This window comes from Megascapheus bottae, chromosome 17 (assembly GCF_031878675.1).
Source record: "Megascapheus bottae isolate mThoBot1 chromosome 17, mThoBot2.hap1, whole genome shotgun sequence".
NCBI lineage: Eukaryota > Metazoa > Chordata > Mammalia > Rodentia > Geomyidae > Megascapheus > Megascapheus bottae.
In genome coordinates this window covers 50,986,902-51,010,313 of record NC_143525.1, presented here as the reverse complement: position 1 = coordinate 51,010,313, position 23,412 = coordinate 50,986,902, and the positions used below count along the sequence as shown (strand labels likewise).

At 52.5% G+C, this 23,412-nt stretch overlaps 1 protein-coding gene across 1 annotated transcript in view; it reads right to left on the bottom strand.

Moving 5' to 3' along the window:
• The window catches only part of Aspscr1 (ASPSCR1 tether for SLC2A4, UBX domain containing), a 41,758-nt gene that overhangs the window by 12,121 nt on the left and 6,225 nt on the right, over window positions 1-23,412 (bottom strand). Inside the window, exons 4-7 of the mRNA XM_090351390.1 lie at window positions 21,912-22,012; window positions 11,036-11,093; window positions 9,466-9,539; window positions 8,561-8,990 (exon numbers count right to left, since the gene is read on the bottom strand). Of these exons, the coding sequence (XP_090207516.1) occupies window positions 8,561-8,990; window positions 9,466-9,539; window positions 11,036-11,093; window positions 21,912-22,012 (663 nt within the window). The remainder of the gene's footprint in view (window positions 1-8,560; window positions 8,991-9,465; window positions 9,540-11,035; window positions 11,094-21,911; window positions 22,013-23,412) is intronic.

The following is a 23,412-nucleotide window of genomic DNA, read 5'->3' as shown; positions in this document are numbered from 1 at the left end:
GGCAAAGCCTGTGACTCCCACAAACATCGGCTGCGCCTCCAGGAGCCATGGCTGACCCAAGGAAATGTCCAGACCAGAGGCCCCAGGCCAAGGAGAAGGGGTAGCAACCGTCAGGGACACCTGACCACGTGGTGCCCACGCTAGTGCAGCTCCGCCGAGGGCACCAGCTGCCCAGGTAGGGCAGCACCTGCCCAGCATGTGTGCCATGCTACCTTACCACCACAGCCCACTCCTCACCCCCACATCTCCCACAGCTCCTCCCAGACCTACAGGCAGCAGTGGGCTCAGCTGGGCTGGGCAGTGGGTGTGGAGGGTGGGGCCAGAGGGTGAAGCCCAGCCTGTGTGAGCGGGCACGAGGCCATGAGGAAGCCCGCCTGCAGGGGCGGGCCAGAGGCACCAGTCCTGCTGGGACGACCAGGCCTTTGATCAGGGTTGGTGCTCTGGTGCCAACTGCTGGGGAGGCTGCAGGCATGGGGGGGGCGGTGTCTACTGGATCAGCCTAGCTGCAAGCGGCCTCCTGGGCTGTGGAGGGACTTCAAAGGACAGGGCCAGGGGGTGTCGGCAGCCCCAGTCTCTCCCTGAGCCGGGTTCTGATCACCAGTAAAACTACCTTCTAATAATTAATGTCTGACATCAAAGGCAGGAACCGCCTGGCTCTGTGAAGCATCCCAGGCCTCAGCAAGGACCTGCCTGTATTTTATCCTGTCTCTTTCTTCTAAGTCTTTATTTAAATCCAAAAACCACACACAGGCAAAACATTAATGGGAAACTTGGAAAGTCTTTTTGATTACTAAAGTATACCTTTGAAGTTCCCCCAAAAACTTCTGTTTTGTTCACGTCCCCTCCCCCAAGACGGCATAAGGACACAAAGCAGAGGCATGCAGCCGCTGGCCTTCTGGGTGCAGGGCTGTTGGTGACAGGAGGCACAGGGCGGTGGGGCGGGGACACCCCGCCATCAATCTGCTGCCGCTCTGAGATCAAAGGCAGGGCGGGGGGGGGGGGAGGTTAGAGACACAGGCACCCTCCTTGCGGCCAGCTGGCAGGGGCCTGGGATCAGGGCCTGCGCTGCTGCTGCCGGGCAAGCAGACCAGGCTGACTCCTCTTAGGCCACACGACCTGCCCTGTCCTCACAGGAAGGGTCACTGGCCAGGCTGGTGCTGTCAGGAAGGGGCGGGAACTAAGCCCACCCTCCCCAGTAAAGCCAGAGTCCCCGCCAAGAGTGTGGTTGAGTAACAGGGGTAGAGCGCACGCCCAGTATGTGTGAAGCTCTGGTTTGGTTCCTCGGTACCACATACACAGAAAAAGAAGTGGTGCTGTGGCTCAGGTGGTAGAGCTCTACCCTTGAGAAAGCTCAAGAACAGTGCTCAGGCCCTGAGTTCAAGCCCCAGAACTGGAAAATAAAGAAACTGCATCAAAGATGAAAAACCTTCTATAGGGGTGTGAAAGAGCTGCGTGAACTCAAGAACCACCAGATACACAGAACGGTGAGTGGGGCTCTGTGGACAGAAAGCACTAGACACAGATCAAAGCCCTCACTCCCCAGTAAGAAACCAGACAAGCCAGGCACCGGTCCTGGCTACTCGGAAGGCTGAGGCTGGAGGATCACAATTCAAAGCCATGCTGGCATGAATGTCTCTAAGACTCTTATTTCCAGTTAACCAATTAACTTGAGCTGAGGCTCAAGGGGTAGAGCTCGAGCCTTGAGTGAAAAACTAAGAGTACCCAGGCCCTGAGTTCAAGCCTTAGCACTGGCACACACAAAAAGAAACCAGACACCATTGAAGTATATTTCTTTTTTGGGGGGTCAGTCATGGGGTTGGGGCTTCAGCTCAAGGATAGCACCCAACAACCTGAGCTACAGTGCCACTTCCGGTTTTCTGGTGGTTCATGGAAGATAAAGAGTCTCACAGACTTTCCTCTCCAGATTGGCTGCAATCCTCAGATTTCAGCCCCCTGAGTAGGTGTACAGGCATGAGTCAAAGGCCTAGCGACACATCTTGTTTGTTTGTTTGTTTTGGCCAGTCCTGGGTCTTGAACTGTTCTTGAGCTTTGTCAAGGCTGGAGCTCTACCACTTGAGCCACAGCATCACTTCTGGCTTTTTCTATGTATGTGGTACTGAGGGATCGATCCCAGGTCTTCACGCATGCTAGGCAAGCACGCTACCACTAGGCCAAACTCCCGTCCCCAAATATCTTAACTATAAGGTGAAATGAGAGAGGGAGGCAGTACAGGGAGCTCTTGCCTGCCATGTCGGACCTGGACCCTGGGTCCACATGCCCCCCCCTTCCTTCTCCAATGCTCACCAATGGATTCTTTAAGTCCCGAGCCTACACCAGACACAGCCTAGGGACCCCATCTGCCTTCTCCACTCAACACTGTGGGTGCTATGATCACCCTCATTCTGTGGAGAATACAGGGCTACAGCATGTGGCCACAAATCTGTAACCAGAAATGATCCAGTATAGAAATGGCCAGGACCCAGTCAGCCCAGCGGCCAGGAAGCCCACCAGAGAAGGGGAGTGGAACACTGCAACAGAGGCAGAGGGCCAGAGCCGAGCTCCATGCGTGCGCGCTCAGAGTGCGCCACATACCACATCACACCGTGACCGCAGGGGCAGCAGGCAGAGCCCGAAGCAGGCAGCAGCCATCTTTCCAAGACAAATGTTCCCTTCTGCAAAGGCTATGTCCAAAACATAGCAGGAGAAGGGAAATGAGTCCTGTCCCCGTCAGGGCCGTAACTTTCAGGCTGAACAAAGGCAGAGGACAAACAATAATCACAGCCTCTATGAATGCAGACACGGAGGTCTAAAGTGTCAGCAAACTCAGACTAACCTTAAAGCCAAAAATGAAACGGTAGCGGCAAGTGGATGACCCCCTGCGTGCGCAGACGGCTCAACCTCAAGTTCTACGGAAACTTCACTCCAGATAAGAGCTGTGGATGCAGGCCTCACAGATACTTACACCAAACAAGCCACAAACCTCAACTTTCTCCCACGTTTTTTTTTTTTTTGGTCAATTGTGGGGCTTGACCTCAGGTTCTGGATGTTGTCCCTGAGCTCTTTTAACTCCACCACTTTCAGCCACAGCACGACTTCCAGTTTTCTGGTAGTTGACTGGAGATAAGAGTCTCAGACTTTTGTGCCCAGGCTGGCTTTGAACCTCAATCCTCAGATCTCAGCCTCCTGAGTAGCCAGGATGACAGGCGTGAGCCACTGCACCTGGCTAAGGTGGTGCTGAGGCTCAGGTGGTAGAGCTCCAGCCTTGAGAAAGCCCAAGGACAGGGCCTAGGCCCCGAGCTCAAGCCCAGGACTGGCGAAACAAAACAAAGGCAAACAGACATGTAGAGGAGGCAAAACTTTACAGACAGCGAAAGGTGGGAGGAGCGTAGGAGAGTGTGCCACCTTAGGGCGGGTGACAGGGGGTGGTGGGCACGTCGATAGACATGCATGCAAACCCACAGTGAGCCTCAGCATGAACCTTGGAGTCCGGGTCCTGAGAACAGGCCCTGTAGATCAGCCCCTGCTCGTGTGCTGTGCTGACAGTGGGGTGCTTAGTGGCTTTGCTATCAAATACTAAAACTGATCTTCAAAAAAAAGAAGAAGAATGAGGCTGGCAGCTGTGCAAGGTTGTTGAGCAGGCGGGTGAGAGGTGAGTCACCCACGCAGCAGACCAGCGCCAAGGGCAAGACAGGCAGCTCATCTGCTCCTCACCTTGTCCCATGCCAAGGCTGCCCAGGCAATGTGCACCGTCCCAGGGGCCAGCCCTGGGTCCTCTGGGGCTCCCCATGAGAAGGCCAAGGGAACAGGTCACCCAGCTGGTCCCCCAGTCCCCTGAGCTAGGTGGCTCCTGCCATGCATCCTCCATGTCGCCCTCCCAGCATGCACTGGAACAAGTCCTACCTCCCCAACAGGCTCGACTCCTGGAACCCCTGCAAAGTGTCACGTACCCTACTAGCTGGGCCACACCGCCACATTACTCCCCTCCCAACTGTACTCTGGGGAAGAGCTCATCTTCCCAGCAAGTCTGTTCCTGAACACAGCCACTGGATGCTAGCCTGTAAGTACAGGCAGGACCGGGGTGTGGCTCAGAGCCTGCCTAGTATGCAAGAGCTCCCGGACTCTACCCCTAGCACTGCAAAACAAAACAACCCCCATGCCTCCTCATTCACATTATTCATTATTCAAAGAGCTATTTATCCCATCAGGGTTTTATTTGGGAGGGAGGGGAAGCAAATGCAGTCATTACAGTCAACGCTCCCTATGTAAAGACTGAGCTACCTGACTTGAGAATGGGAGGGGAGGATGGCAGAGGGATGATACTGAGGAAGGTGCATTCTACTCATAACCTCACTATCACCTCTAGACAACTACTTAATAGTACATTGTTTTTATTTATTTATTTATTTATTTATTATTATTATTATTGGTGGGTCATGGGGCTTGAACGCTGGGCCTGGGCGCTGTCCCTGAGCTCTTCAGCTCAAGGCTACTGCCCTACCCCTGGAGTCACAGCACCACTTCTGGTTTTCTGGTGGTTGATGGGAAATAAGAATGGCATGGTCTTTAGTGCCTGGGCTGGCTTTGAACCACGATCCTCAGATCTCAGCAGCTAGGCTTATCAGCATGAACCACTCGCTGCACGCAGCAGTAAGTTTTTTTTTTTTTTTTTTTTTTGCCAGTCCTGGGCTTGAGCTCAGGGCCTGAGCACTGTCCTTAGACTTTCTCAAGGCTAGAGCTCTACCACTTGAGCCTCAGCACCACTTCCGGCTTTTTTCTATGTATGTGGTACTGAGGAATTGAACCCAGGTTTTACGTGCATGCTAGGCAAGCACTCTACCACTAGGCCAAACTCCCAGTCCCGAAGTAAGTTTTTTTTTAAGAGCTATTTTCACCCAAGGACATAAACCTAACACACCAGAATGAGAGACACCAGCAGATACAAGGGACAGAAACAGTCCAGGAGGCGAGGAAAATAACCACCACCAACAATCACCCAAGCCCCACATTTGCACATGGATACACTCACTCACACTCAAGCACACATGGACTCACTCACAGAAGACACATGCAATCACACACAACCAGGAAAAGGACTCAGGAAGGAAAACCACAAACTGCTACAGAAGGGTATGAGAAACTAGGAATAATTTTTCTTTTCTCAACCAAAACAAATATGGTGACAGCAGCTCAGAGCTCAGGTTATCAGCAGGTAAAAGACTATTTCCCCTTCTTTTTTTTTTTTTTTTTTGCCAGTCCTGGGCTTGAGCTCAGGGCCTGAGGGATGCCCCTGGAGTTTTCTCAAGGCTAGGACTCTACACTTGAGCCTCAGCACCACTTCTGGCTTTTTCTAAGTATGTGGTACCAAGGAATCAAACCCGGGTCTTCGTGCATGCTAGGCAAGCACTCTACACTAGGCCACACTCCCGGCCCCCTATTTCCCCTTCTGACCACACTGAAAATCCAGATGATTATCCCTTGCTCCTTTTTTCTTTTTTTTTTTTCCAGTCAGGGGGCTTGAACTCAGGGCCTAGCACTGTCCCTGAGCTTCTTTTGCTCAAGGCTAGTACTCTACCACTTTGAGCCACAGCGCCACTTCCAGCTTTTTCTGTGCATGTGGTACCGAGGAATCGAACCCAGAGCTTTGTGCCTGCTAGGCAAGCAGTCTACCAGTCAGCCACAGTACTGTCCCCCTTACTCTTGATTGTGAGTCAAAACGCAAGGCCACTATTAAATGCTTGGGGGGGGGGGGCCGAGCAGCGTACTCCAGGCTGCATCCAGTTCCATGTGTAGGTAGACACAAAGCACAACCACAGAAGCAGGTAAGAGCAGGACTGCCATGGGTAAAGGAGAGGGGCAGGGGAAGAGGTAGAACACACAGACCACAATACATAGGGACCCAGGCTGGACTCATAGTCCAGCTCCAGGGCTCTGACACTGGCCCTAACACCAAGGCAGGATAGGCATGTTGGCACATGACACACACATACCCTCTTTCCGAGCCAGGAAGGTAGCATGACTGTAATCTCTTTCCCAGTACTTTGGCAGTAGGGCAAGAGCACTGGCAGTTTAAGATCAGCTTAGGCTACAGAGCAAGGCTCTGGCTCAAAAAAACAAACAAGCCAGGTGTGGGTGGCTCACACGTGTAATCCTAGCTACTCAGGATCTGAGGGTCAAGGTTCAAAGCCAGCCCAGGCAGTAACAAGTCTGTGGGACCTTTTTATTTATTTATTTTTTTTTCCAGTCCTGGGCTTGGGCTCAGGGCCTGAGCACTGACCTTGGACTTTCTCAAGGCTAGAGCTCTACCTCTTGAGCCTCAGCACCACTTCTGGCTTTTTCTAAGTATGTGGTACCAAGGAATCGAACCTGGGTCTTCGTGCATGCTAGGTAAGCACTCTACCACTAGCCACACTCCCGCCCCCACCCCCCCTTTTTTTTTGCCAGTCCAGGGGCTTGCACTCAGGGCTATCTCCGTGCTTCCCTTCTGCTCACTCTACCACTTGAGCCACAGCGCCACTTCCAGCTTTTTCTGTTTATGTGGTATTAAGGAATTGAACCCAAGGCTTCATGCATGCTAGGCCAGCACTCTACCACTAGGCTACATTCACAGCCCTTGTGCAACTCTTATCCCCAACTAAGTACCAAAAAAAACAGAAGTAGAGCAGTAAGTAGCTCAAGTGGTGGAGCACTAGTCTCAAGCTCAGGTACAGTGCCCAAGCTCTGTATTTAAGCCCCAGGACTGGCACACGTGCACACACACACACACACACACACACACACACACACACACACACACACACACACAGAAAAGCCAAAAACCAAAAGTCTGGCACCAGTGGATCTATGTAAGCCTTGCCACTCAGGAAGCTCAGACGCAGAGGACTGTACTTAGCAGGGCACTGGTGGCTCATGCCTGTAACCCTAGCTACTCAGTAGGCTGAGATCCAGGGAGCTCAGTTCCCAATCAGCCCAGATACAAAAGTCTACCAGACCCTTCGCTCCAGTTAACCACCAGAAAACCAGCAGTGGTGCTGTGGCTAAGAGGTGAGCGTGGTAGTCTGGAGCTGAAGAGCTCAGGGATAGCATCCACGCCCAGAGTTCAAGCCCCATGACTGATCAAAAAAAAAAAAAAAAGCATAGAGAGGACTGTAGTTCAAAGCCAGCCCAGGCAGAAAAATCTATGAGCCTCTATCTCCAAAATGATCAGCAAAAAACCAAGTCAAGCCAGCCTTGGCAGGCAAGTAGTGAGATTCTTGTCTCCAATTAACCACAAAAAGCCAGAAGTGGTGTAGTTCAAGAGGTAGAGTGCTAACTTTGAGCAAAAGAGCTCAGGGATAATACCCAGGCCCTGAGTTCAAGTCCCAGGACAAAAAAAAAAAGCCAGGCCAGAGATGTGCCTCAAGTGCTAGGGCTGGGAGTGTGGCCCAGTGGTGGAGTGCTAGCCTAGCGTGCACAAAGCCCTGGGCTCCATTCCTCCACACCACATACACAGAAAAAGGCAGATGTTGGGATGGTGGTGCTGGGGCTCAAGTGGTAGAGTGCTACCCTTGTGAAAGCTCAAGGGCAGTGCCCAGGCCCCAGGTTCAAGCCTCAGGACTGACTAAATCAACCAATCCATCAATGCCTCTGTGACTTGGGGGAACACAAAAAGCTGAACAAGTGTGAGTCTCCCAGTTCAAGCCCTGGTAGTCATAAAAAAAATTTTTTTTAATTAAAAAAAAAATGTTATCTCCAAACCAGCTGCCCCCTCCTTTAAGCCACTAAACAGAGCAATAGGCCCCAGGGACTCCCCTGGTGGTACAAGGGTAACTTCAGCCAGGAGAGATGCTCCCCTGCCTTTCGCTAGAGCCACAAGCCCACTCCAGGTCCCTCTGTGAGGGAGGAAGACTAGATTCCCAAGCAACCTGGGGGAAAAGAACTGCATAATCCAGACGCGAGAAGTCTGCAGTGAAGCTTTTAGTCCCATGAGGCCAACAAGTGCCACACTCGGGCTGCACCCCCAGGCATCCTCAGGTGAGTACACCAACACTGCTCTGCTCTTTCCAAAGAAGCCAGCGGAAGCTCACCAGCGGAGACCCAGAGACGTTCCAACCACGGAGAGCAGCTGTTTCACAAGGGAAGCCACTTTCTCCTCTATGGCCAACAGTAACTTCCACGGCAAAGAAGTCCCTAGCAGCTAAGCCAAAAGCCCTCCTGTTTGGCTTCCAATGCTAGATAAGGATGTCCAGACCAACAGGCCCACCTGCCCTGGTAAAATCCACAGATGCTCCACAGGTGACTTAGCCTAGGACGAAACACTGGCCACGGGAGGGGCAGTCCACCCTCAGAGCCACCCTCTTCACGTGACAGCCTGCAGCCCAGGCTGCAGGGACCAGTCGCTGTGGGGACCCGCCCAGCTTGACACCATGGAGATGGAGACACGCGAAACCTACATCTGGGTGGCACGGTGAGCACACCTTCGTCGGAGCTCCTCAGGCTCCACACTTCAACAGGACACGGGCACAGCCGAGGACATGCCTCAGAAGCGACCCCGAGGCCTCAGCCTGGCCCATCCATCCCTTACCAGCTCTGGGTCGTGCTGGAGCTCCTCGCCGGCCTTTGACTTCTTGGGCTTGGAGGGGCCTCCGGGGCTGGAGAAGGTCTTCGGTGACTTTGCAGAAGGTGACATCAGAGGCCTTGAGGAACCAGAAGGGCCCCCTAGCCGCTGTCCCCCACCAGAGAAAGGAATGAAGGGGACAGGGACGGGCTCCTTGGCGTTCTGCTTTGCCTGGGCATCCACTGGCTTGGGGCCACTGGCAAGGCCAGTCCCTGAGGTGCCTGCGTCTCCCTGGTGACTCAGGTCTCCCTTGCTGAGCTCCCCGGAGCTCAAGGGGAGCAGAGGGCTGCTGGACGCCTGGTCAGCTGACACGGAGCAGGTCGGGCTCCCCGGTGTCTTGTTCCTGCTGGGCCCAGGCTCCTGCTTGCTTGTGCAGTCACACTGTCTCATGACAAACCTGCAGGGGAGCCAGAAAGAGGCCCCAAGCCCCCTGTACCAACACCTCCCCTTCCCCAGACCCACCTCACCGCCTCAGCATGGAGGGAAAAGTGAGACGGCCGAGGGAGGTCACCCACCCCGGCCACCACACCACTCCCGGGCACGGGTTTGCTCCTACTTTTCAAACACCCCTCACCAACTTTTTTTTTTGGTCATGGGGCTTAACCCCTGGGCCTGGGCGCTGTCCCTGAGCGCTTCAGCTCCAGGCTACCGCCCTACCCCTTGAACCACAGCCCCACTTCCCATTTTCTAGTGGTCAACTGGAGATAAGAGTCTCCTGGTTTTTTGTGTCCTGGCTGGCTTTGAATCCTGATCCTCAGATCTCCAGAGTAGCTAGAATGACAGGCGTGAGGCAGAGGCCTGGCCCCAGCTTTTTCTTGAGACATTCTGAAACTAAATAAGCTCTCCCAGCCTTTCGGCTGTGCTGTTCCTACCTGAGGGTAGCACTGCCCCCTGTGAGGCCCAAAGACTGCAGGGTTGTGCTCTGCAGGGCAGGTCCACCAGTTACCTGCAAGCAAAGCAAAGAATCTGCAAGCCTGGAGCAATCCTAAAACCATCCCTCTCGAGAGTGCTCGTCAACAAAGCCCCTACCAGGCGTGGGCTGAGGCCTTCTGCTGCACGGGGACCTCTTCTATCATGCCCCCCATATTCCCCCGACAGTCCATGGTCTGTGACATCTCTCCCCCCACCCAGCCTCGCCTCCTCCCTGTGAACTGGGACAGCCCAGCAGAGGCTGGGGAGGGAAGACCAAGCTGAGGAGGGGATACCTGCAGCCAGAGACCTGCCTAGGGTAACAGCGAAAGACTAGAGACAGGGAATGCGCACAGGGACAGGAGGGGAGAGATACACAGATTGCTTTCTAGCACAACTTCTCGAGGGCAAGTTGGACAGGATGCAGGTCCCACGCCACTCACCAACACTAGCGGGCTGCTCCCTAAGCACCAAGCGTCTAGAGCCACTACTGGTTGGCATTTCTGCGGGCCTCCTGGAACAGCATGCCGCTAGCGGTCCCTGAGTCTCTTTCCCGGCCCCAGACTCTGAGCGCCTGTCTGCCGCGTGGCCTGCTGAGCTATGCCCAGTCTCACAGGCCCTGCTGGCCTGGCCCAGGCATTAACACCCTGTCAGCACCCGCCTGACCAAAGCCACACCACCGCCTCTTTTCCACCAAAACTTAGCTGTCCTCCGGGTTGGCACTGCCTAGAGGAGAAGACCGTCCCATGCCAGTGACTATGGCAAGTCTCTCCTGGTACCTAGCTTAGGTCAGAGAGGGCTCAGGCCTGACTGCTCCTGAGCCCCGACCGAGTTCATGCTGGTCTGATGAGTAGAAACTGGCTCCAGAGCTGACGGCAGCCCTCCTACGCCTGGGCTCCAGTCTCGCCAGTGAGTATGCCCAGCACAACAGGGAGGCCTTGGTCCCCGAGGTCCCATGGGCCATGTCCTCCCAAGGAGGAAACCGGCCAGCATGGCCCCCTGCTTTTCCACACAGTTCTGGTTGGAGGACCTTGACTGAGAGAATTGGGAGATCTTACATATACCTGGGTCTTCCCAGGGGCAGCACACCACCACTGATGCCCAAATAGGGCCCTAGGCCAGGGGAGAAACAAAAAGGCCCTGTAAGATCTGTGGGCGGGGCCAGTAGACGGCCAGGGCCTGGCTTCCAGGCTTTGCCTCTGCTGCGCTGTACTCAGTTTTGAAAAAGATCAAAACATGGAGCAAAGCAAATATTTACTAAAATGAAACCACTTTTGTGACTCTTTGGGCTTTGAGAGAAGCTGAAAAAACAAACAGGACGCTGAGGGAGGTTTTGGGAGCAGCGTAGGCAGGCGGGGCGGGCGGGCGGGCGGGCAGCCGTGGTCCCATTCCAGCAGAGGCGGCCGTTCCACTCTTTTGCAGAAAACACATGCTGCTTTCAGGAGCTGTTGCTCCCGCTGGGCAGGGCTGCAGTTCCAGGGTGGAAAGTGGGCTGGGCTGGACTGGTGAGCGGGTGGGGAGGGCACCACCTACCTCAACTCTCATGTACACGCACATTGGGGTCGCCCCACCAGGATGCTCCAGGCACTCCCTGACAGGAAAGGAAGCGTCAGAGAGCGGGAACCCCAGAAACCCAGCCCAGCATGGTGGAAGCCCTGCCCGAGTCCAGGCAGCAGCACTCAGCCAGGCAGCCCCAACTTTCCCAGAACCCCACAACCATCAGAACAATGCAGGCCGCAGCTAAGCAGAGCCTCAGTGACTGGCTCTCAGCCAGGGATTTCTCCATTCCTTTCAGCTTTGAGGTTGGCCCCCACAGCCGGTAAGGAGCAAAGGGCAAGCAGCCCAGCCACCACCCCCGTGCCCTTGCCATGTGGCTCCTTGCTAACGGGAATGAGCTCAACTAAGCATGAGTGCCTGCAAGCAGCCCTGAGGATTCTAGGGTCTGAGTTTTGTCTCAAGATTCCATGAAGAGGGTCTCTGGCTCCCCAGGCCACCACGACGAGCTCAGGGCCTGCATGGACACAGCGGGCTCAGCAGAGGCCATCCTCTCTGTGCTCCAGAGGCTGCAGCTCACATCCTGACCTATGCCCTGCTCTGGAGTCACGTTCCGTCACCTGTACCAGTTACCTTCCAGCTATGTGACCTCAATCCACACCTCTGCTCTGTGCCTGGATGTGGAAAGTAAAAGTTACACCTCTCATGAATCACAACGACAACCACGGGATCAGGCAGGGCAGGGCCAACTCCTGAAGTGCCTGTCACTCAAGTGCATGATGGCAGCAGCTACGGCAGCCTGGACAGTGCTTGCAAACAGAGCACGCTGAGCCATGTGGTCATGGGGACACAGGACAAGGATGGAGAGCAGAAAATGGATAGGGAGCACCGCAGGCAGGTGGAAAGTGAGGCAGGCCCCCTTCTGCATACCCCCTCCACTGCCATCCCAGCACTGAGGGCCCGTTGCCCGCTCTCCTCCACACAGGGCGTTCTGCTCATGGTGGTCTCAGGGAGCTGAACCTGACAGACTCGCACACAGCACGTCTGACGTCTGACTCACACCGCCCCTCCCCAGGGAGATGGAGTGCGGCCCCCTCCTGGGCCTGGAGCCCTGCCACTGCCAATGCCCAGGAAAGTTGATTTCTGCATCTTCTTACACATCACTGTCAACTTCACCCTCGAAGCAGCAAAAGCCCATCCATTCCAAGACAGGAAACAGAGAAGCTGGGCCATGGGCAGGGTCCAGCAGAAAAAGAGGCCTTGTGGGTTGTCATGATCCAAACAGACACACAGCTGGGAAGGGGTAGAACACACACACACACACACACACACACACACACACACACACACACACACACACACAAACAGGCAAACTTGGGCTTGAAGAGGGCAAGCCTGGAAAGCAGAGGACGGTGCCCTGGGAAGGTACAGCTATGAGACACGTGCACACGGCATTCTCACAAAGGAGACCATTTTTCATCTCTATCATGACTCGTCTGCACCAGCAAATTTTCCTTCATGTCCCTTCTTTGCTTTTGTTCTTGTGTGTTCCCCATTCTTGAGAGCAGCCTGGGGCCTTGTGCGGTCAACCTCTGGTGCCTGCAGAGGCCCTGACAGGATGGGGTAGAATGCGCATGGACCCAGCCCTCAGGGTAGGGCTGGGGTTGCAGACACAAAGGGCAGTCAGCCTGCAGAAGCCTGACTGACCATCTTTCCCAGGAGCCAAGACGCAAGTGGGTGTCCTAAAGGGACCTGGCCCAGAGACCCCGATGGCCCTGGGGCTCAGGCCAGGTTCCTGCAGCTCCTCCTTCAAAAGCCACAAAAACAAAAAAGGAGAAAATTCCACCCGGAAAGACAGTACACAGAAGGAGTGAGAAAGGGCCAGAAAAGATGGAAATAATGAGTTTTGCCTCTCAAATATGTAAGAGCTGCATGTCTTGTCACTTAATTTCTTCATTTCATTGAATAAGCCCTGGCTTGGCAGTGCTCGGGCTTGCATTCAGGGCCTTGTACTTATTAAGCAGGCACTTGACCACCTGACATATTGAATGCTTTTTTTTTGGGGGGGGTGGTACTAAGGTTTGAACTCAGGACATCACGGCAATCGTGCTACCATTTGAGCCACATACCCAGACTTTCTTGACTCTCAGATATGAGGCATATAACTGACCTGCTTCAAGAAGGAGCTGGCTGGGGCTGGGAATGTGGCTTTGTGGTAGAGTGCTTGCCTAGCATGCAAGAAGCCCTGAGTTCAATTCTTCAGTGCCACATAAACAGAAAAGGCCAGAAGAAACACTGTGCTCAAGTGGTAGAACTCTAGCCTTGAGCAAAAGAAGCTCAGGGACAATGGCCAGGCCCTGAGTTCAAGCCCCAGGACTGGCTAGAAAAAAACAAAAGAGAAAAGAAAAAAAGAAAGAGAAAAAAAGAAGGAACTGGCTTATCACACAGCTGGCCAAGCAACCCATCCATGACTGCCCACTAAGCATGGCCAGCTGGCCAGGCATGGCCAGCACCCCTTCACAAAGCCCTTCCCTGGGGGCCCCATGGAACACAAATCACAAACAGGGACAGAGCCCAGCACACGACATCAAACAGCGGCCTGGCTTTGATGTGCAGCTTCTCCGGAGGAGCAGCAGGAGGCTGGGTTCCCTTGTGCGTGTATGCAGACTGGGACTGAGAGGGGCGGCCACAGGCCGAGGGAGGGGCTACAGCAATAGCTTCCAGACCTCTGCCACCCTGTCAGCATGGCAGGCGTGGAGACGTCCCCTCACACTCCAGCAGGGCCACACCACAGGCTCTATGACCTCCACGTGTCTGCGCCTCTGATGCCAGGGACCTGCCCTGCCATCCAGGCCACGCTGCCAGACAACAGGCCTGTGACCCTAACTACTTGGAAGGATGAGAATGGAGGGAACACAGTTCAAGGCAAGCCTGAACATTTAAAAATAAAAAAAAAGGTCTATGAGACTCCATCCCAACAAAAAAACTGGTTCCAGTGACCTGTCACCCAGAAAATGAAAAGAGCCTAAACCAGGCAAATCACAGTGAGAGATGCATTCAGGAAGGGACCCAGGCCTTAACTAAAAAAAAAATACCACAAAAAGGGTTTAAGGCATGTCTCAGCACTAACGCTGACGACCTACACAGACCAATGCAAGTCCACAAGACTGAGCTCAATCCCCAGTAATGCCACAAAAACAGAAAAAGACTGTACGCCGTGGCTCACACCTGCAATCCTAGCTAATTAGGAGGCTGAGATTTGAGAGCCCAGGTTCAAAGCCATGAGCACTAAAAACCATGAGAACTAAAAACCATGAGACTCTTATCTCCAGTTAATCACTAGAAAACGGGAAGTGGGGCTGTGACTCTAGGGGTAGGTCCGTAGCCTGGAGCCGAAGAGCACCAAGGCCCAGAGCTTAGGCCCCATGCTCACAAAAAAAAAGAAGAAAAGAAAAAAAGACCAGGCACAACAGGGGGTTGTTCACTCCCTCCCTTGGCTGGCAAGTATGGACCTAGGTGCCACTAAGGCTGGCTGTTGTAAGGCTCGTGCCCATCCCCCAACAAACAAGTGGGCAGTCTGCTCCCTAGGGCCCAGCTGCTAAGTGATAGGCACTGTGCACTGGGGCCAACGGCTGGGCTGTCTGCAGCTCTCTGTGGGATGTCACCTGCGTGGGCCTAACCAAGCCAGGGCTGGTACAAATACCAGTGCTGCCAAAACAAGTCTGACACTACTGTGCTTCCATATGAAAATTAGATACCAAGGAACCCCAGCAAAAACCACCAGAATTGTAACTGCAGGCAGAATAAGGCACCTCCCAGCTGGGTGAGAGGCTGAACCTAGGAGTGTCCAGAGGAAAAAACCCATCTCTACCCAGGGAGCTGGACAGGAACAGAGTTAGCTGCTCAGTGGCACATAAAACTACCCTGAATGGGGGCCAGGAGTGTGGCCTAGTGGTTAAAGTGCTTGCCTAGCATGCACAAAGACCCAGGTTCAATTCCTCGGTACCACATCCATAGAAAAAAGCTGGAAGCGGTGCTGAGGCTCAAGTGGTAGAGCTCTAGCCTTGAGAAAGCCCAAGGACAGTGCTCAGGCCCTGAGCTCAGTCCCAGGACTGGAAGAAAAAAAAAAAAAACCTACCCTGAATGTGGGCCCAAGCTGGGTTCTCAAACTGTGGCAGAATCCTGTCCTCTGGAAGACATGCCCTCTGGGGTCCCAGGAATCACACTCACAAATGGCAGGCAGTGCACAAAGGGCTCAGGTCACACTGCAAGCAGAACGGGAGGGACCGCACTCGGGGACAGAGAGATGGTCGAGAGGACAGTGAGCACGCAGTTTCTCAGCGTGAACCCCTTTATGTCAAGTTCATGAACTTTTGCCATTGACAAAAAACCCAGAAAACAAAACTTCAGGTCCCAAACAAACCTCAGAGAACAGCTGGGGGGTGGACTGGCACTAACAGAGCAGAAAAAAGGCCACACTCCCCAAAGTCTGCAGTGTCCAGAGGGCAGGCATGAGGGGCCTAGCGTTGTTTTGAACCCAAGTAGCTTAGGAGTCTGCCGGGGCCGCCACGCCCCTTCCTCCTCCCCGGAGCCACAGTCCATCCAGCCTCCATCCTACTCCTTAGCTCTGGCCCTTTCCTAGAGGATAGATGGATGGACAGATGGCGGCAGCCTGTCTGACAGGCCCTATGTGGGTGAGAGCCTCAGCGGCCTCCAGGAGGGCTTCTTTTCAGAAGCAGGCTTGGAAATGCCACCATCACCACCACCAAGGCCTGGGCGCTTTTTTTTTTTTTTCTTCCAGTCCTGGGCTTGAGCTCAGGGCCTGAGCACTGTCCTTGGACTTTCTCAAGGCCAGAGCTCTACCACTTGAGCCTCAGCACCACTTCTGGCTTTTTTCTACGTATGTGGTACTGAGGAATTGAACTCCAGTCTTCATGCATGCTAGGCAAGCACTCTACCACTAGGCCACACTCCAGGACTCCCTCCCCCCACCCCTACCCCCAGTATCTTAACTAACCACTGAAGTGGCATTGGTCTTACCATCCTCAACTAAAGCAAATGCAGGCCTAGGCAAGGCAGATGGGGGCAGACTCTCAGGCTCCAGAATAGGGGGCAGCTGGACCAGGAGCTCCAAGCCACTCTCCAGGTGGACCCCAGGCAGCAGAGCACAAGAGGCAGCCAGGAGGAGCAGCCTCTCCCCAGGAGACCAGAAGCTGCGCTGAGTATGAGACAAAGCCTGGATTTCAAAAACTTCCCACCAGGAAGTGGAGCTGTGACTCAAGGTGGAAGACTGCTAGTCTCGAGCACAAAAGCTCAGAAACAGTGCCCAGACCCTGAGTTCAAGTCTCACCACCACCACCAAGCTAAACTTTTCTACTGATTACATGTTCAAAGGATAGTATTTGGGTGTACTGAGTTAAACATTACAAAAACGAGTAATGTTGAGCCGGGAGTGTGGCCTAGTGGTAGAGTGCTTGCCTAGCATGCACGAAGATTGGAGTTCAATTCCTCAGTACCACATACGTAGAAAAAGCCAGAAGTGGTCCTGAGGCTCAAGTGGTAGAGCTCTAGCCTTGAGAAAGTCCAAGGACAGTGCTCAGGCCCTGAGCTCAAGCCCAGGACTGGGGGAAAAAAAAAAAAAAGAAAGAAAAAGAAATTATAAGTTGAAGCTGGGTGGTGGTGGTGGCTCACTCCCGTTATCCCTAGATACTCAGGATCACATTTCAAAGCCAGCATCAAAGTCCATGAGACGCTTTACATCCAATTACCACCAGAAAATGGGAAATGGAGCTGTGGCTCAGGGACAGCGCCCAGACCCAGAGTTCAAGCCCCACAACTGAAGGGGGGAAAAAAACAAACAAACAAACAAACAAACATACAGGGCTGAGAGTTTGCTCTAGTGGTACAGTGCTTGCCTAGCATGCACAAAGACCCGGGTTTGATTCCTTGGTACCACATACATCCAAAAGAGCGGGAAGTGGTGCTGAGGCTCAAGTGGTAGAGCTCTAGCCTTGAGAAAGTCCAAGACGGTGCTCAGGGCCTGAGCTCAAGCCCAGGACTGGGGGAAAAAAAAAAAAATATATATATATATATATATATATATACATATACATATATACATACACATACACACACACACACACACATGCACATGCACGTGCGTGCATACACAGGCACATAGGCTCACACATAAGAGTTGTGTGTACCTACGGCTTGCGTGGTACACCAATGGCAGTTGCCAGGGGACCCTGAACAGAGCGGATTTCATCAGCTTCATAGGGCTGTGAGCTTTCAGTCCCCACCACGGAGATAGCTCACAGCTGCAGCACTCACATGGCCTTGGAGTCTCCCACTTTCAGGAAAGCACCAGGATAACTGGCCCTCTGTTGGTCCCTGGGGCTGAGAGGGGGAGTCCTTAAGCCCAGCCACGCAGGAACCATTCTCAACAAAGAACGTGAATCATCTGGGACCACTGATGTCTCCACAACCAGAGACATCCACACCTCAGCCACTAGGAACTTCTGTGGGGCTGGAGCCTGCCCACCCTGGGGCCTCCAACCCACCTCACAGGAGAAGGTGACAGCTTCCAAAACAAAGCTGAGGTTTAAACTTCTGCACCTAAAGCATATGCCTATGTGTTAGCCTAGCAATTCTGCCCGAGCTTATCCTCAAGGAGACGACCCGAGGACAAGCCAAGCAGCCACACCAGGGAGCACTGGGGCTGCTGGGTGGTGCGGCTGTCACACTGCACCATTAAACAAAACAAGTCCATTCAACCACAGGAAGAGACCCTGAGACACCGTAAGAGGCAGATGGGAACGGGAAAGCCGGGAGCAATCTTAGCTGCTCGGGAGGCGAGATCTGAGGACTGCCGGGAGAAGCCAGCCCTGCGGAAAGTGTGACACTTCACGACATAGATTCACATGCACCTATGACAGACAAACCCTCACCTGGTTTTAATGATGTGCCAGTGGTTGTACCTAGAGATTCCCTTCTTGAATATTTGTTTGTTAAACATGTCATTTGAAATAGGATGTAAAAATCAATGTTAATAAATGATTTAAATAAAAATTGAGAGAATGAACAAAAAAGGAAAAGAAAAGCCGGAAGTGTCACTGTGGCTCAAGAGGTGAAGTGATAGTCCTGGGCAAAATGAAGCTAACAGATAGCAAAAAAAAAAGCGGGGGGAAGAAAATCAGACTGTACCCCGTTCACACACTATTCACCACTGCATGTACCAACTGTCACCTAGACCCCAGGGCTGCCTGCAGCTCCCAGGACCTCCAACACTGCTGTTGGAAAAGCAGCCCCATACTCTCCTGCAATATGTCTTCAAAGGGATCTCCTTTGAGGAGCCCCATGAACTCAGCACTGTCTCCCGAAACTTGGTACCCTCAGCCACTTTTTTTGGGGGGGGGGGGGCGGGTCATGGGGCTTCAACTCAGCCTGAGCCCTGTCCCTAAGCTCTTTAGCTCAAGGCTACCACCCTACCCTTGAGCCAAGCCCCACTTCCCGTTTTCCAGAGGTTAACTGGAAATAAGAGTCTCAGGTCCTTTTGTGCCTGGGCTGGCTTTGAACCTTGATCCTCAGATCTCAGCCTCCTGAGTTAGCTCAGCCACTCTTAACTTAGTGGCTGCTCTGGGACACTGGAGCCACTTGGTGTCTTTGTTTCCACACATTATGACTGAGATAGTTACAAAGGAAATGTAGCTCTCCATCCAAACACCTCCACACGACCCCCACCAGGAGCACGGGCGGAAAATGTCAACCGGGCCTGAGTGGCTCACATCTTTCCTGTCTTACTTTCCACCTTTTTTTTTTTTTTTTTTTTTTTGCCAGTCCTGGGCTTGAGCTCAAAGCCTGAGCACTGTCCTTGGACTTTCTGAAGGATAGAGCTCTACCACTTAAGCCTCAACACCACTTCCAGCTTTTTTCTCTGTATGTGGTACCAAGGAATGGAACCCAGGTCTTCGTGTATGATAGGCAAGCACTCTACCACTAAGCCACACTCCCAGCTTCTACATTTGTTTTTTTGTTTGTTATTTGTCCCTGACCGGGACTCAAAGTCAGTATCTGACGCTTGCTTTTGCTCACTGGCTGGCACTTTACGACCACACCTCTAACCCTATTTGTTCAGTTTTATCTGTGCCCACCTCTTTCCCTCCTGTCTCAGCAGGGTCTTTGGTGTCCTCCTTCCTAGAGAGGTGTGCAGGGAAAATAGGGTCTTCCTCATTCAGGAACGCCCATGTCCTATCCTCACTGTTCCACGACACCCTGGCAAGATAGAGAATTCCAGAACAAGCAGGATTGGAAGGTACCACTCCACCAGCTCCAGGGGTCCTGGCATACTGGATCCATCTGTCTTCATGCCCTGCTTTCCACAATGGCATCCCATGACAAGGGACTTTGACCTCAAAGACAGTGCCCAGGACCTGAATTTAATTCAAGCCCCAGAACTGACCAAATAAACAAATAAAGTTTTAAAGGCTAGGCACAGTGGCAATCCCACTGGGATTGAAGTTTGTAATCCCAGCTACTTGGGAAGTGGAAATGGGAATGTCAGGGGCAAAGAGGAGAATGCACTTCAAGGCCAGGTTGAAACAAAGGCAAAACCAAGGCTATGACTCTACCTTACTGGAGCAGTGGAGCAGGCCTAGGAACCGGGAGGATCAAAGTCCAGGCTGGCCCAGACAAGAGCAAGACTCAACCATGAAAACAACCAACAGAGGTCTGGGAAGGTGGCATCAAGGTAGAGTGCTGGCCTAGCATAAATGAAGTCCTGGTTTCAATTTCAGTACCACATACACAGAAAGAGCTCGAAGTGGCACCAGGGCTCAAGTGGTAGAAGGCCAGTCTTGACCAAAAGAAGCTCAGAGATAGTGCGTAGGCCCTTAATTCAAGCCCTAGAACTGGCAAAAAAAAAAAAAAAAAGAAAGAAAATAACCAATAGTGGCTGGGAGTTTGGCCTAGTGGTAGAGTGCTTGCCTACCATGCACGGAGACCCGGGTTCGATTCCTTGGTACCACATACATAGGAAAAGGCCAGACGGTAGTGCTGAGGCTCAAGTGGTAGAGCTCTAGCTTTGAGAAAGTCCAAGGACAGTGCTCAGGCCCTGAGCTGGCAAAAAAAAAAAAAAGAAAAAAAAAAGAAAAGAAACAATAGAAAAAGGGACTGGAAGTGTGGTTCAAGTGGCAAAACACCTGATTAGCAAATACAAGGTCAGGAATTCAGTCCTCAACACCACGAATAATAATAAGCACCTGATTAGCAAATGCAAGATCAGGAATTCAGTCCCCAAAACCAGGACGAAGAAGAAGAACAACAACAACAACAACAACAACTAAGAAAGAAAAAGAAAGAAAAAGAAGGGAGGAGGAGGAAGAGGAGGAGGAAGAAGAAGGAGGAGGAGGAGGAGGAGGAGGAAGGAGGAGGGGAAGGAGGAGGAAGAGGAGGAGGAGGAGGAGGAGGAGGAGAAGGAGAAGGAGAAGGAGAAGGAGAAGAAGAAGAAGAAGAAGAAGAAGAAGAAGAAGAAGAAGAAGAAGAAAGAAGGAAGAAGAAGAGGAAGAAGGAAGAAGAAAAAGGAGGAGGAGGAAGAGGAGAAGGAAGAAGAGGAGGAGGAGGAGGAGGAGGAGGAAGAAGCAGCAGCAGCAGCAGCAGAAGCAGCAGCAGCAGCAGAGCCCAGGGGCTCACGCCTGTAATCCTAGCTATTCAGGAGACTGAGATTTGAGGATCACAGTTCAAAGCCAGCCCATATGGGCTGGGAGTGTGGCCTAGTGGTAGACCACACGAAGACCCGGGTCCAATTCCTTAGTACCATATACGTAGAAAAAAATCGGAAGTGATACTGAGGCTCAAGTGGTAGAGCTCTAGCCTTGAGAAAGCCCAAGGACAGTGCTCAGGCCCTGAGCTCAAGCCCAGCACAGGGGAAAAAAAAAAGCTGGTGGCTCATGTCTGTAATCCTAGCTGCTCAGGAGGCTGAGATCTGAGGATCAAGATTCAAAGCCAGCCAGGGCACAAAAGGACCTGAGACCCTTATCTCCAATTAACCTCTAGAAAACAGGAAGTGGGAGGCTTAGCTCAAGGGTAGGGTGGTAACCTTGAGCTGAAGAGCTCAAGGACAACACCCAGGCCCAGGGGTAAGGTGGTAACCCTGAGCTGAAGAGCTCAGGGACAAAGCCCAGGCCAATTCAAGCCCCAAGACCTAAAAAAAAAAAATGGATAATCATAATCATAATACTTGGACATGGGCTGGGAATGTAGCTCAGTGGTAAAATGCTTGCCTACCTTGCATGAAGCCCAAGATTCGATTCCTTAATACCATATACACAAGAAAAGCTGGAAGTTGGCACTGTGGCTCAAGTGGTGGAAAAGAAGCTCAGGGATAGTCCCCTGAGTTCAAACCCCAGGACTGGCAAAAAGAGTAAAACATAATAACACTTTGACAAAAGATTTCCACCCCACACTCCAAACACAAAAAATATTATTTCTATACATTCTAGAATAAAGTTTAAGCCATTAAATCCACAGGAAGAACGGATAATCAAGAAGCCCCAATTTCACACCAGTAAGTTCTTAGTGGAGGAGTCATTATATATAGCCTTTTATCTAGTTCTATTTAAGGGTCCCCAAAACACGCACTCCATCCAAGGAAATATAGGCACTGTAAAAGACACCCATCCCTCACTCCCTTCTCTCAGCGCCACAATCCTGAGATCTTTTTTGTCCTAACCAAGACAGAGGCACGCATGACCTTACTCTTCTTGGAGGATGAGACAGGGCAGTCAGTGTTGCAGCTCAGCAAGATAACCTACTGGCCTCTCCCCATCCACCAAAACTGCATGCTCTGGCCAGGAGCACAGTGCAGGTTTCAGACTGGCCTGGCCTCTGCCAGTGAGGCCTGCAGACCAATGCTCACCTGGTCTGTGTGAAGTGGCTAAGAAGTTCCCAGAGAGTCTGGCCTGAGAAGAAAGTATCCTGTAACCGAGAGCCGTCATCCAGCTGCAGAGCAATGCGGACCTGGAGAGATGGAAAGGAGAGATCTCACCAGGAGTAAAGCAGCTGCTCCATCATACCCAGGCCATTTCTGAGAGCACAGAAGCAGGCACTCACCCCTGCTGAGGCCTCGCATGGATGGGCCTGGAGATGGAGGGTGGCTGAGGGGACCCCACTGTGGCAAGCCATCATGAACTGCATGTTCCAGCACCCCTGGAAGATGCCTTTCAGAGGCACCTGTGCAGCCCCAGGGTTGAGCTGAGAGGCTTTCCTGACTCCACAGCCTTGTCATAAGTGAACAGCTGCTGCTGTACTGCCAAGTTTAGAGTAACTTCTGCACAATGGACAACTGTTTGATACATACAGTGCTGCCTGAACTTCTTTTCCTTAACTGAACGCACTGATTTTCTTTTTTTTTTTTTTTTGGCAGTCCTGGGCTTGAGCTCAGGGCTTGAGCACTGTCCTTGGGTTTTCTCAAGGCTAGAGCTCTACCACTTGAGCCTCAGCACCACTTCTGGCTTTTTTCTATGTATGTGGTACCGAGGAATCGAACCTGGGTCCTCGTGCATGCTAGGCAAGCACTTTAACCACTAGGCCAAACTCCCGGCCCTGATTGATTGATTGATTGATTGATTTTATGTGGCTGTGGGGTTGAACTCTGAACCAGGGCGTTATCCCTGAGCTCTTCAGCTCATAACTACCGCCTACCCCTGAGCCAAGTCCTACTTCCCATTTTTCTAGTGATTAACTGGAGATAAGAGTATCAAGGTCTTTTGTGCCTGGGCTGGCATTGAACCTTGATCTTTAGATCTCAGCCTCCTGAGTAGCTAGGATGACAGGCGTGAGCCACCGTGCCCAGCTGAAAGCACTGATTTTTACTTGTGTCTCCAATGAGGAATATACCCTATAATCTCAAAGGTCAACCTCAAATGATCTTCTGGCCCCTCTGACAAGTGACAGACACACTGTGTACCAAGCCTGGGGGTGGACAGAAGCCCACCACTTCTGTGAGAAATGGCCACCAATGGCCACCCTCAGCTCTGAACCAGAGCCCAGAGTTTACTTCTCCAAATCATTTCAAGTGTACACTTATATTAGATCCCAAAAACACACAAAGGAGCCACCCTGCATGACAGGACACCAGAGCCTCCCCAACCCCTGATCCCAAGGTAGAGGAAGAAGAACACAAGAGGAGCACAGCAGTCACAGGAAAGAACACAGCCCAGGGGACTGGCCAGCGCTTGGCTCCTGAGCTCTGTTAAAAAAAAAAAAAGAGCCGGGGTGGTAGCTCACGGCTGTAGTTCAAAGCCAGACCTGGCACTAAAGTCCCTGAGAAAGGGGTAGGCAGCAGCCTTGAGCTGAACAACTCAGGGACAGCTCCCAGGCCCAGAGCTCAAGCCCCACGAGGACCTCCACCACCACCA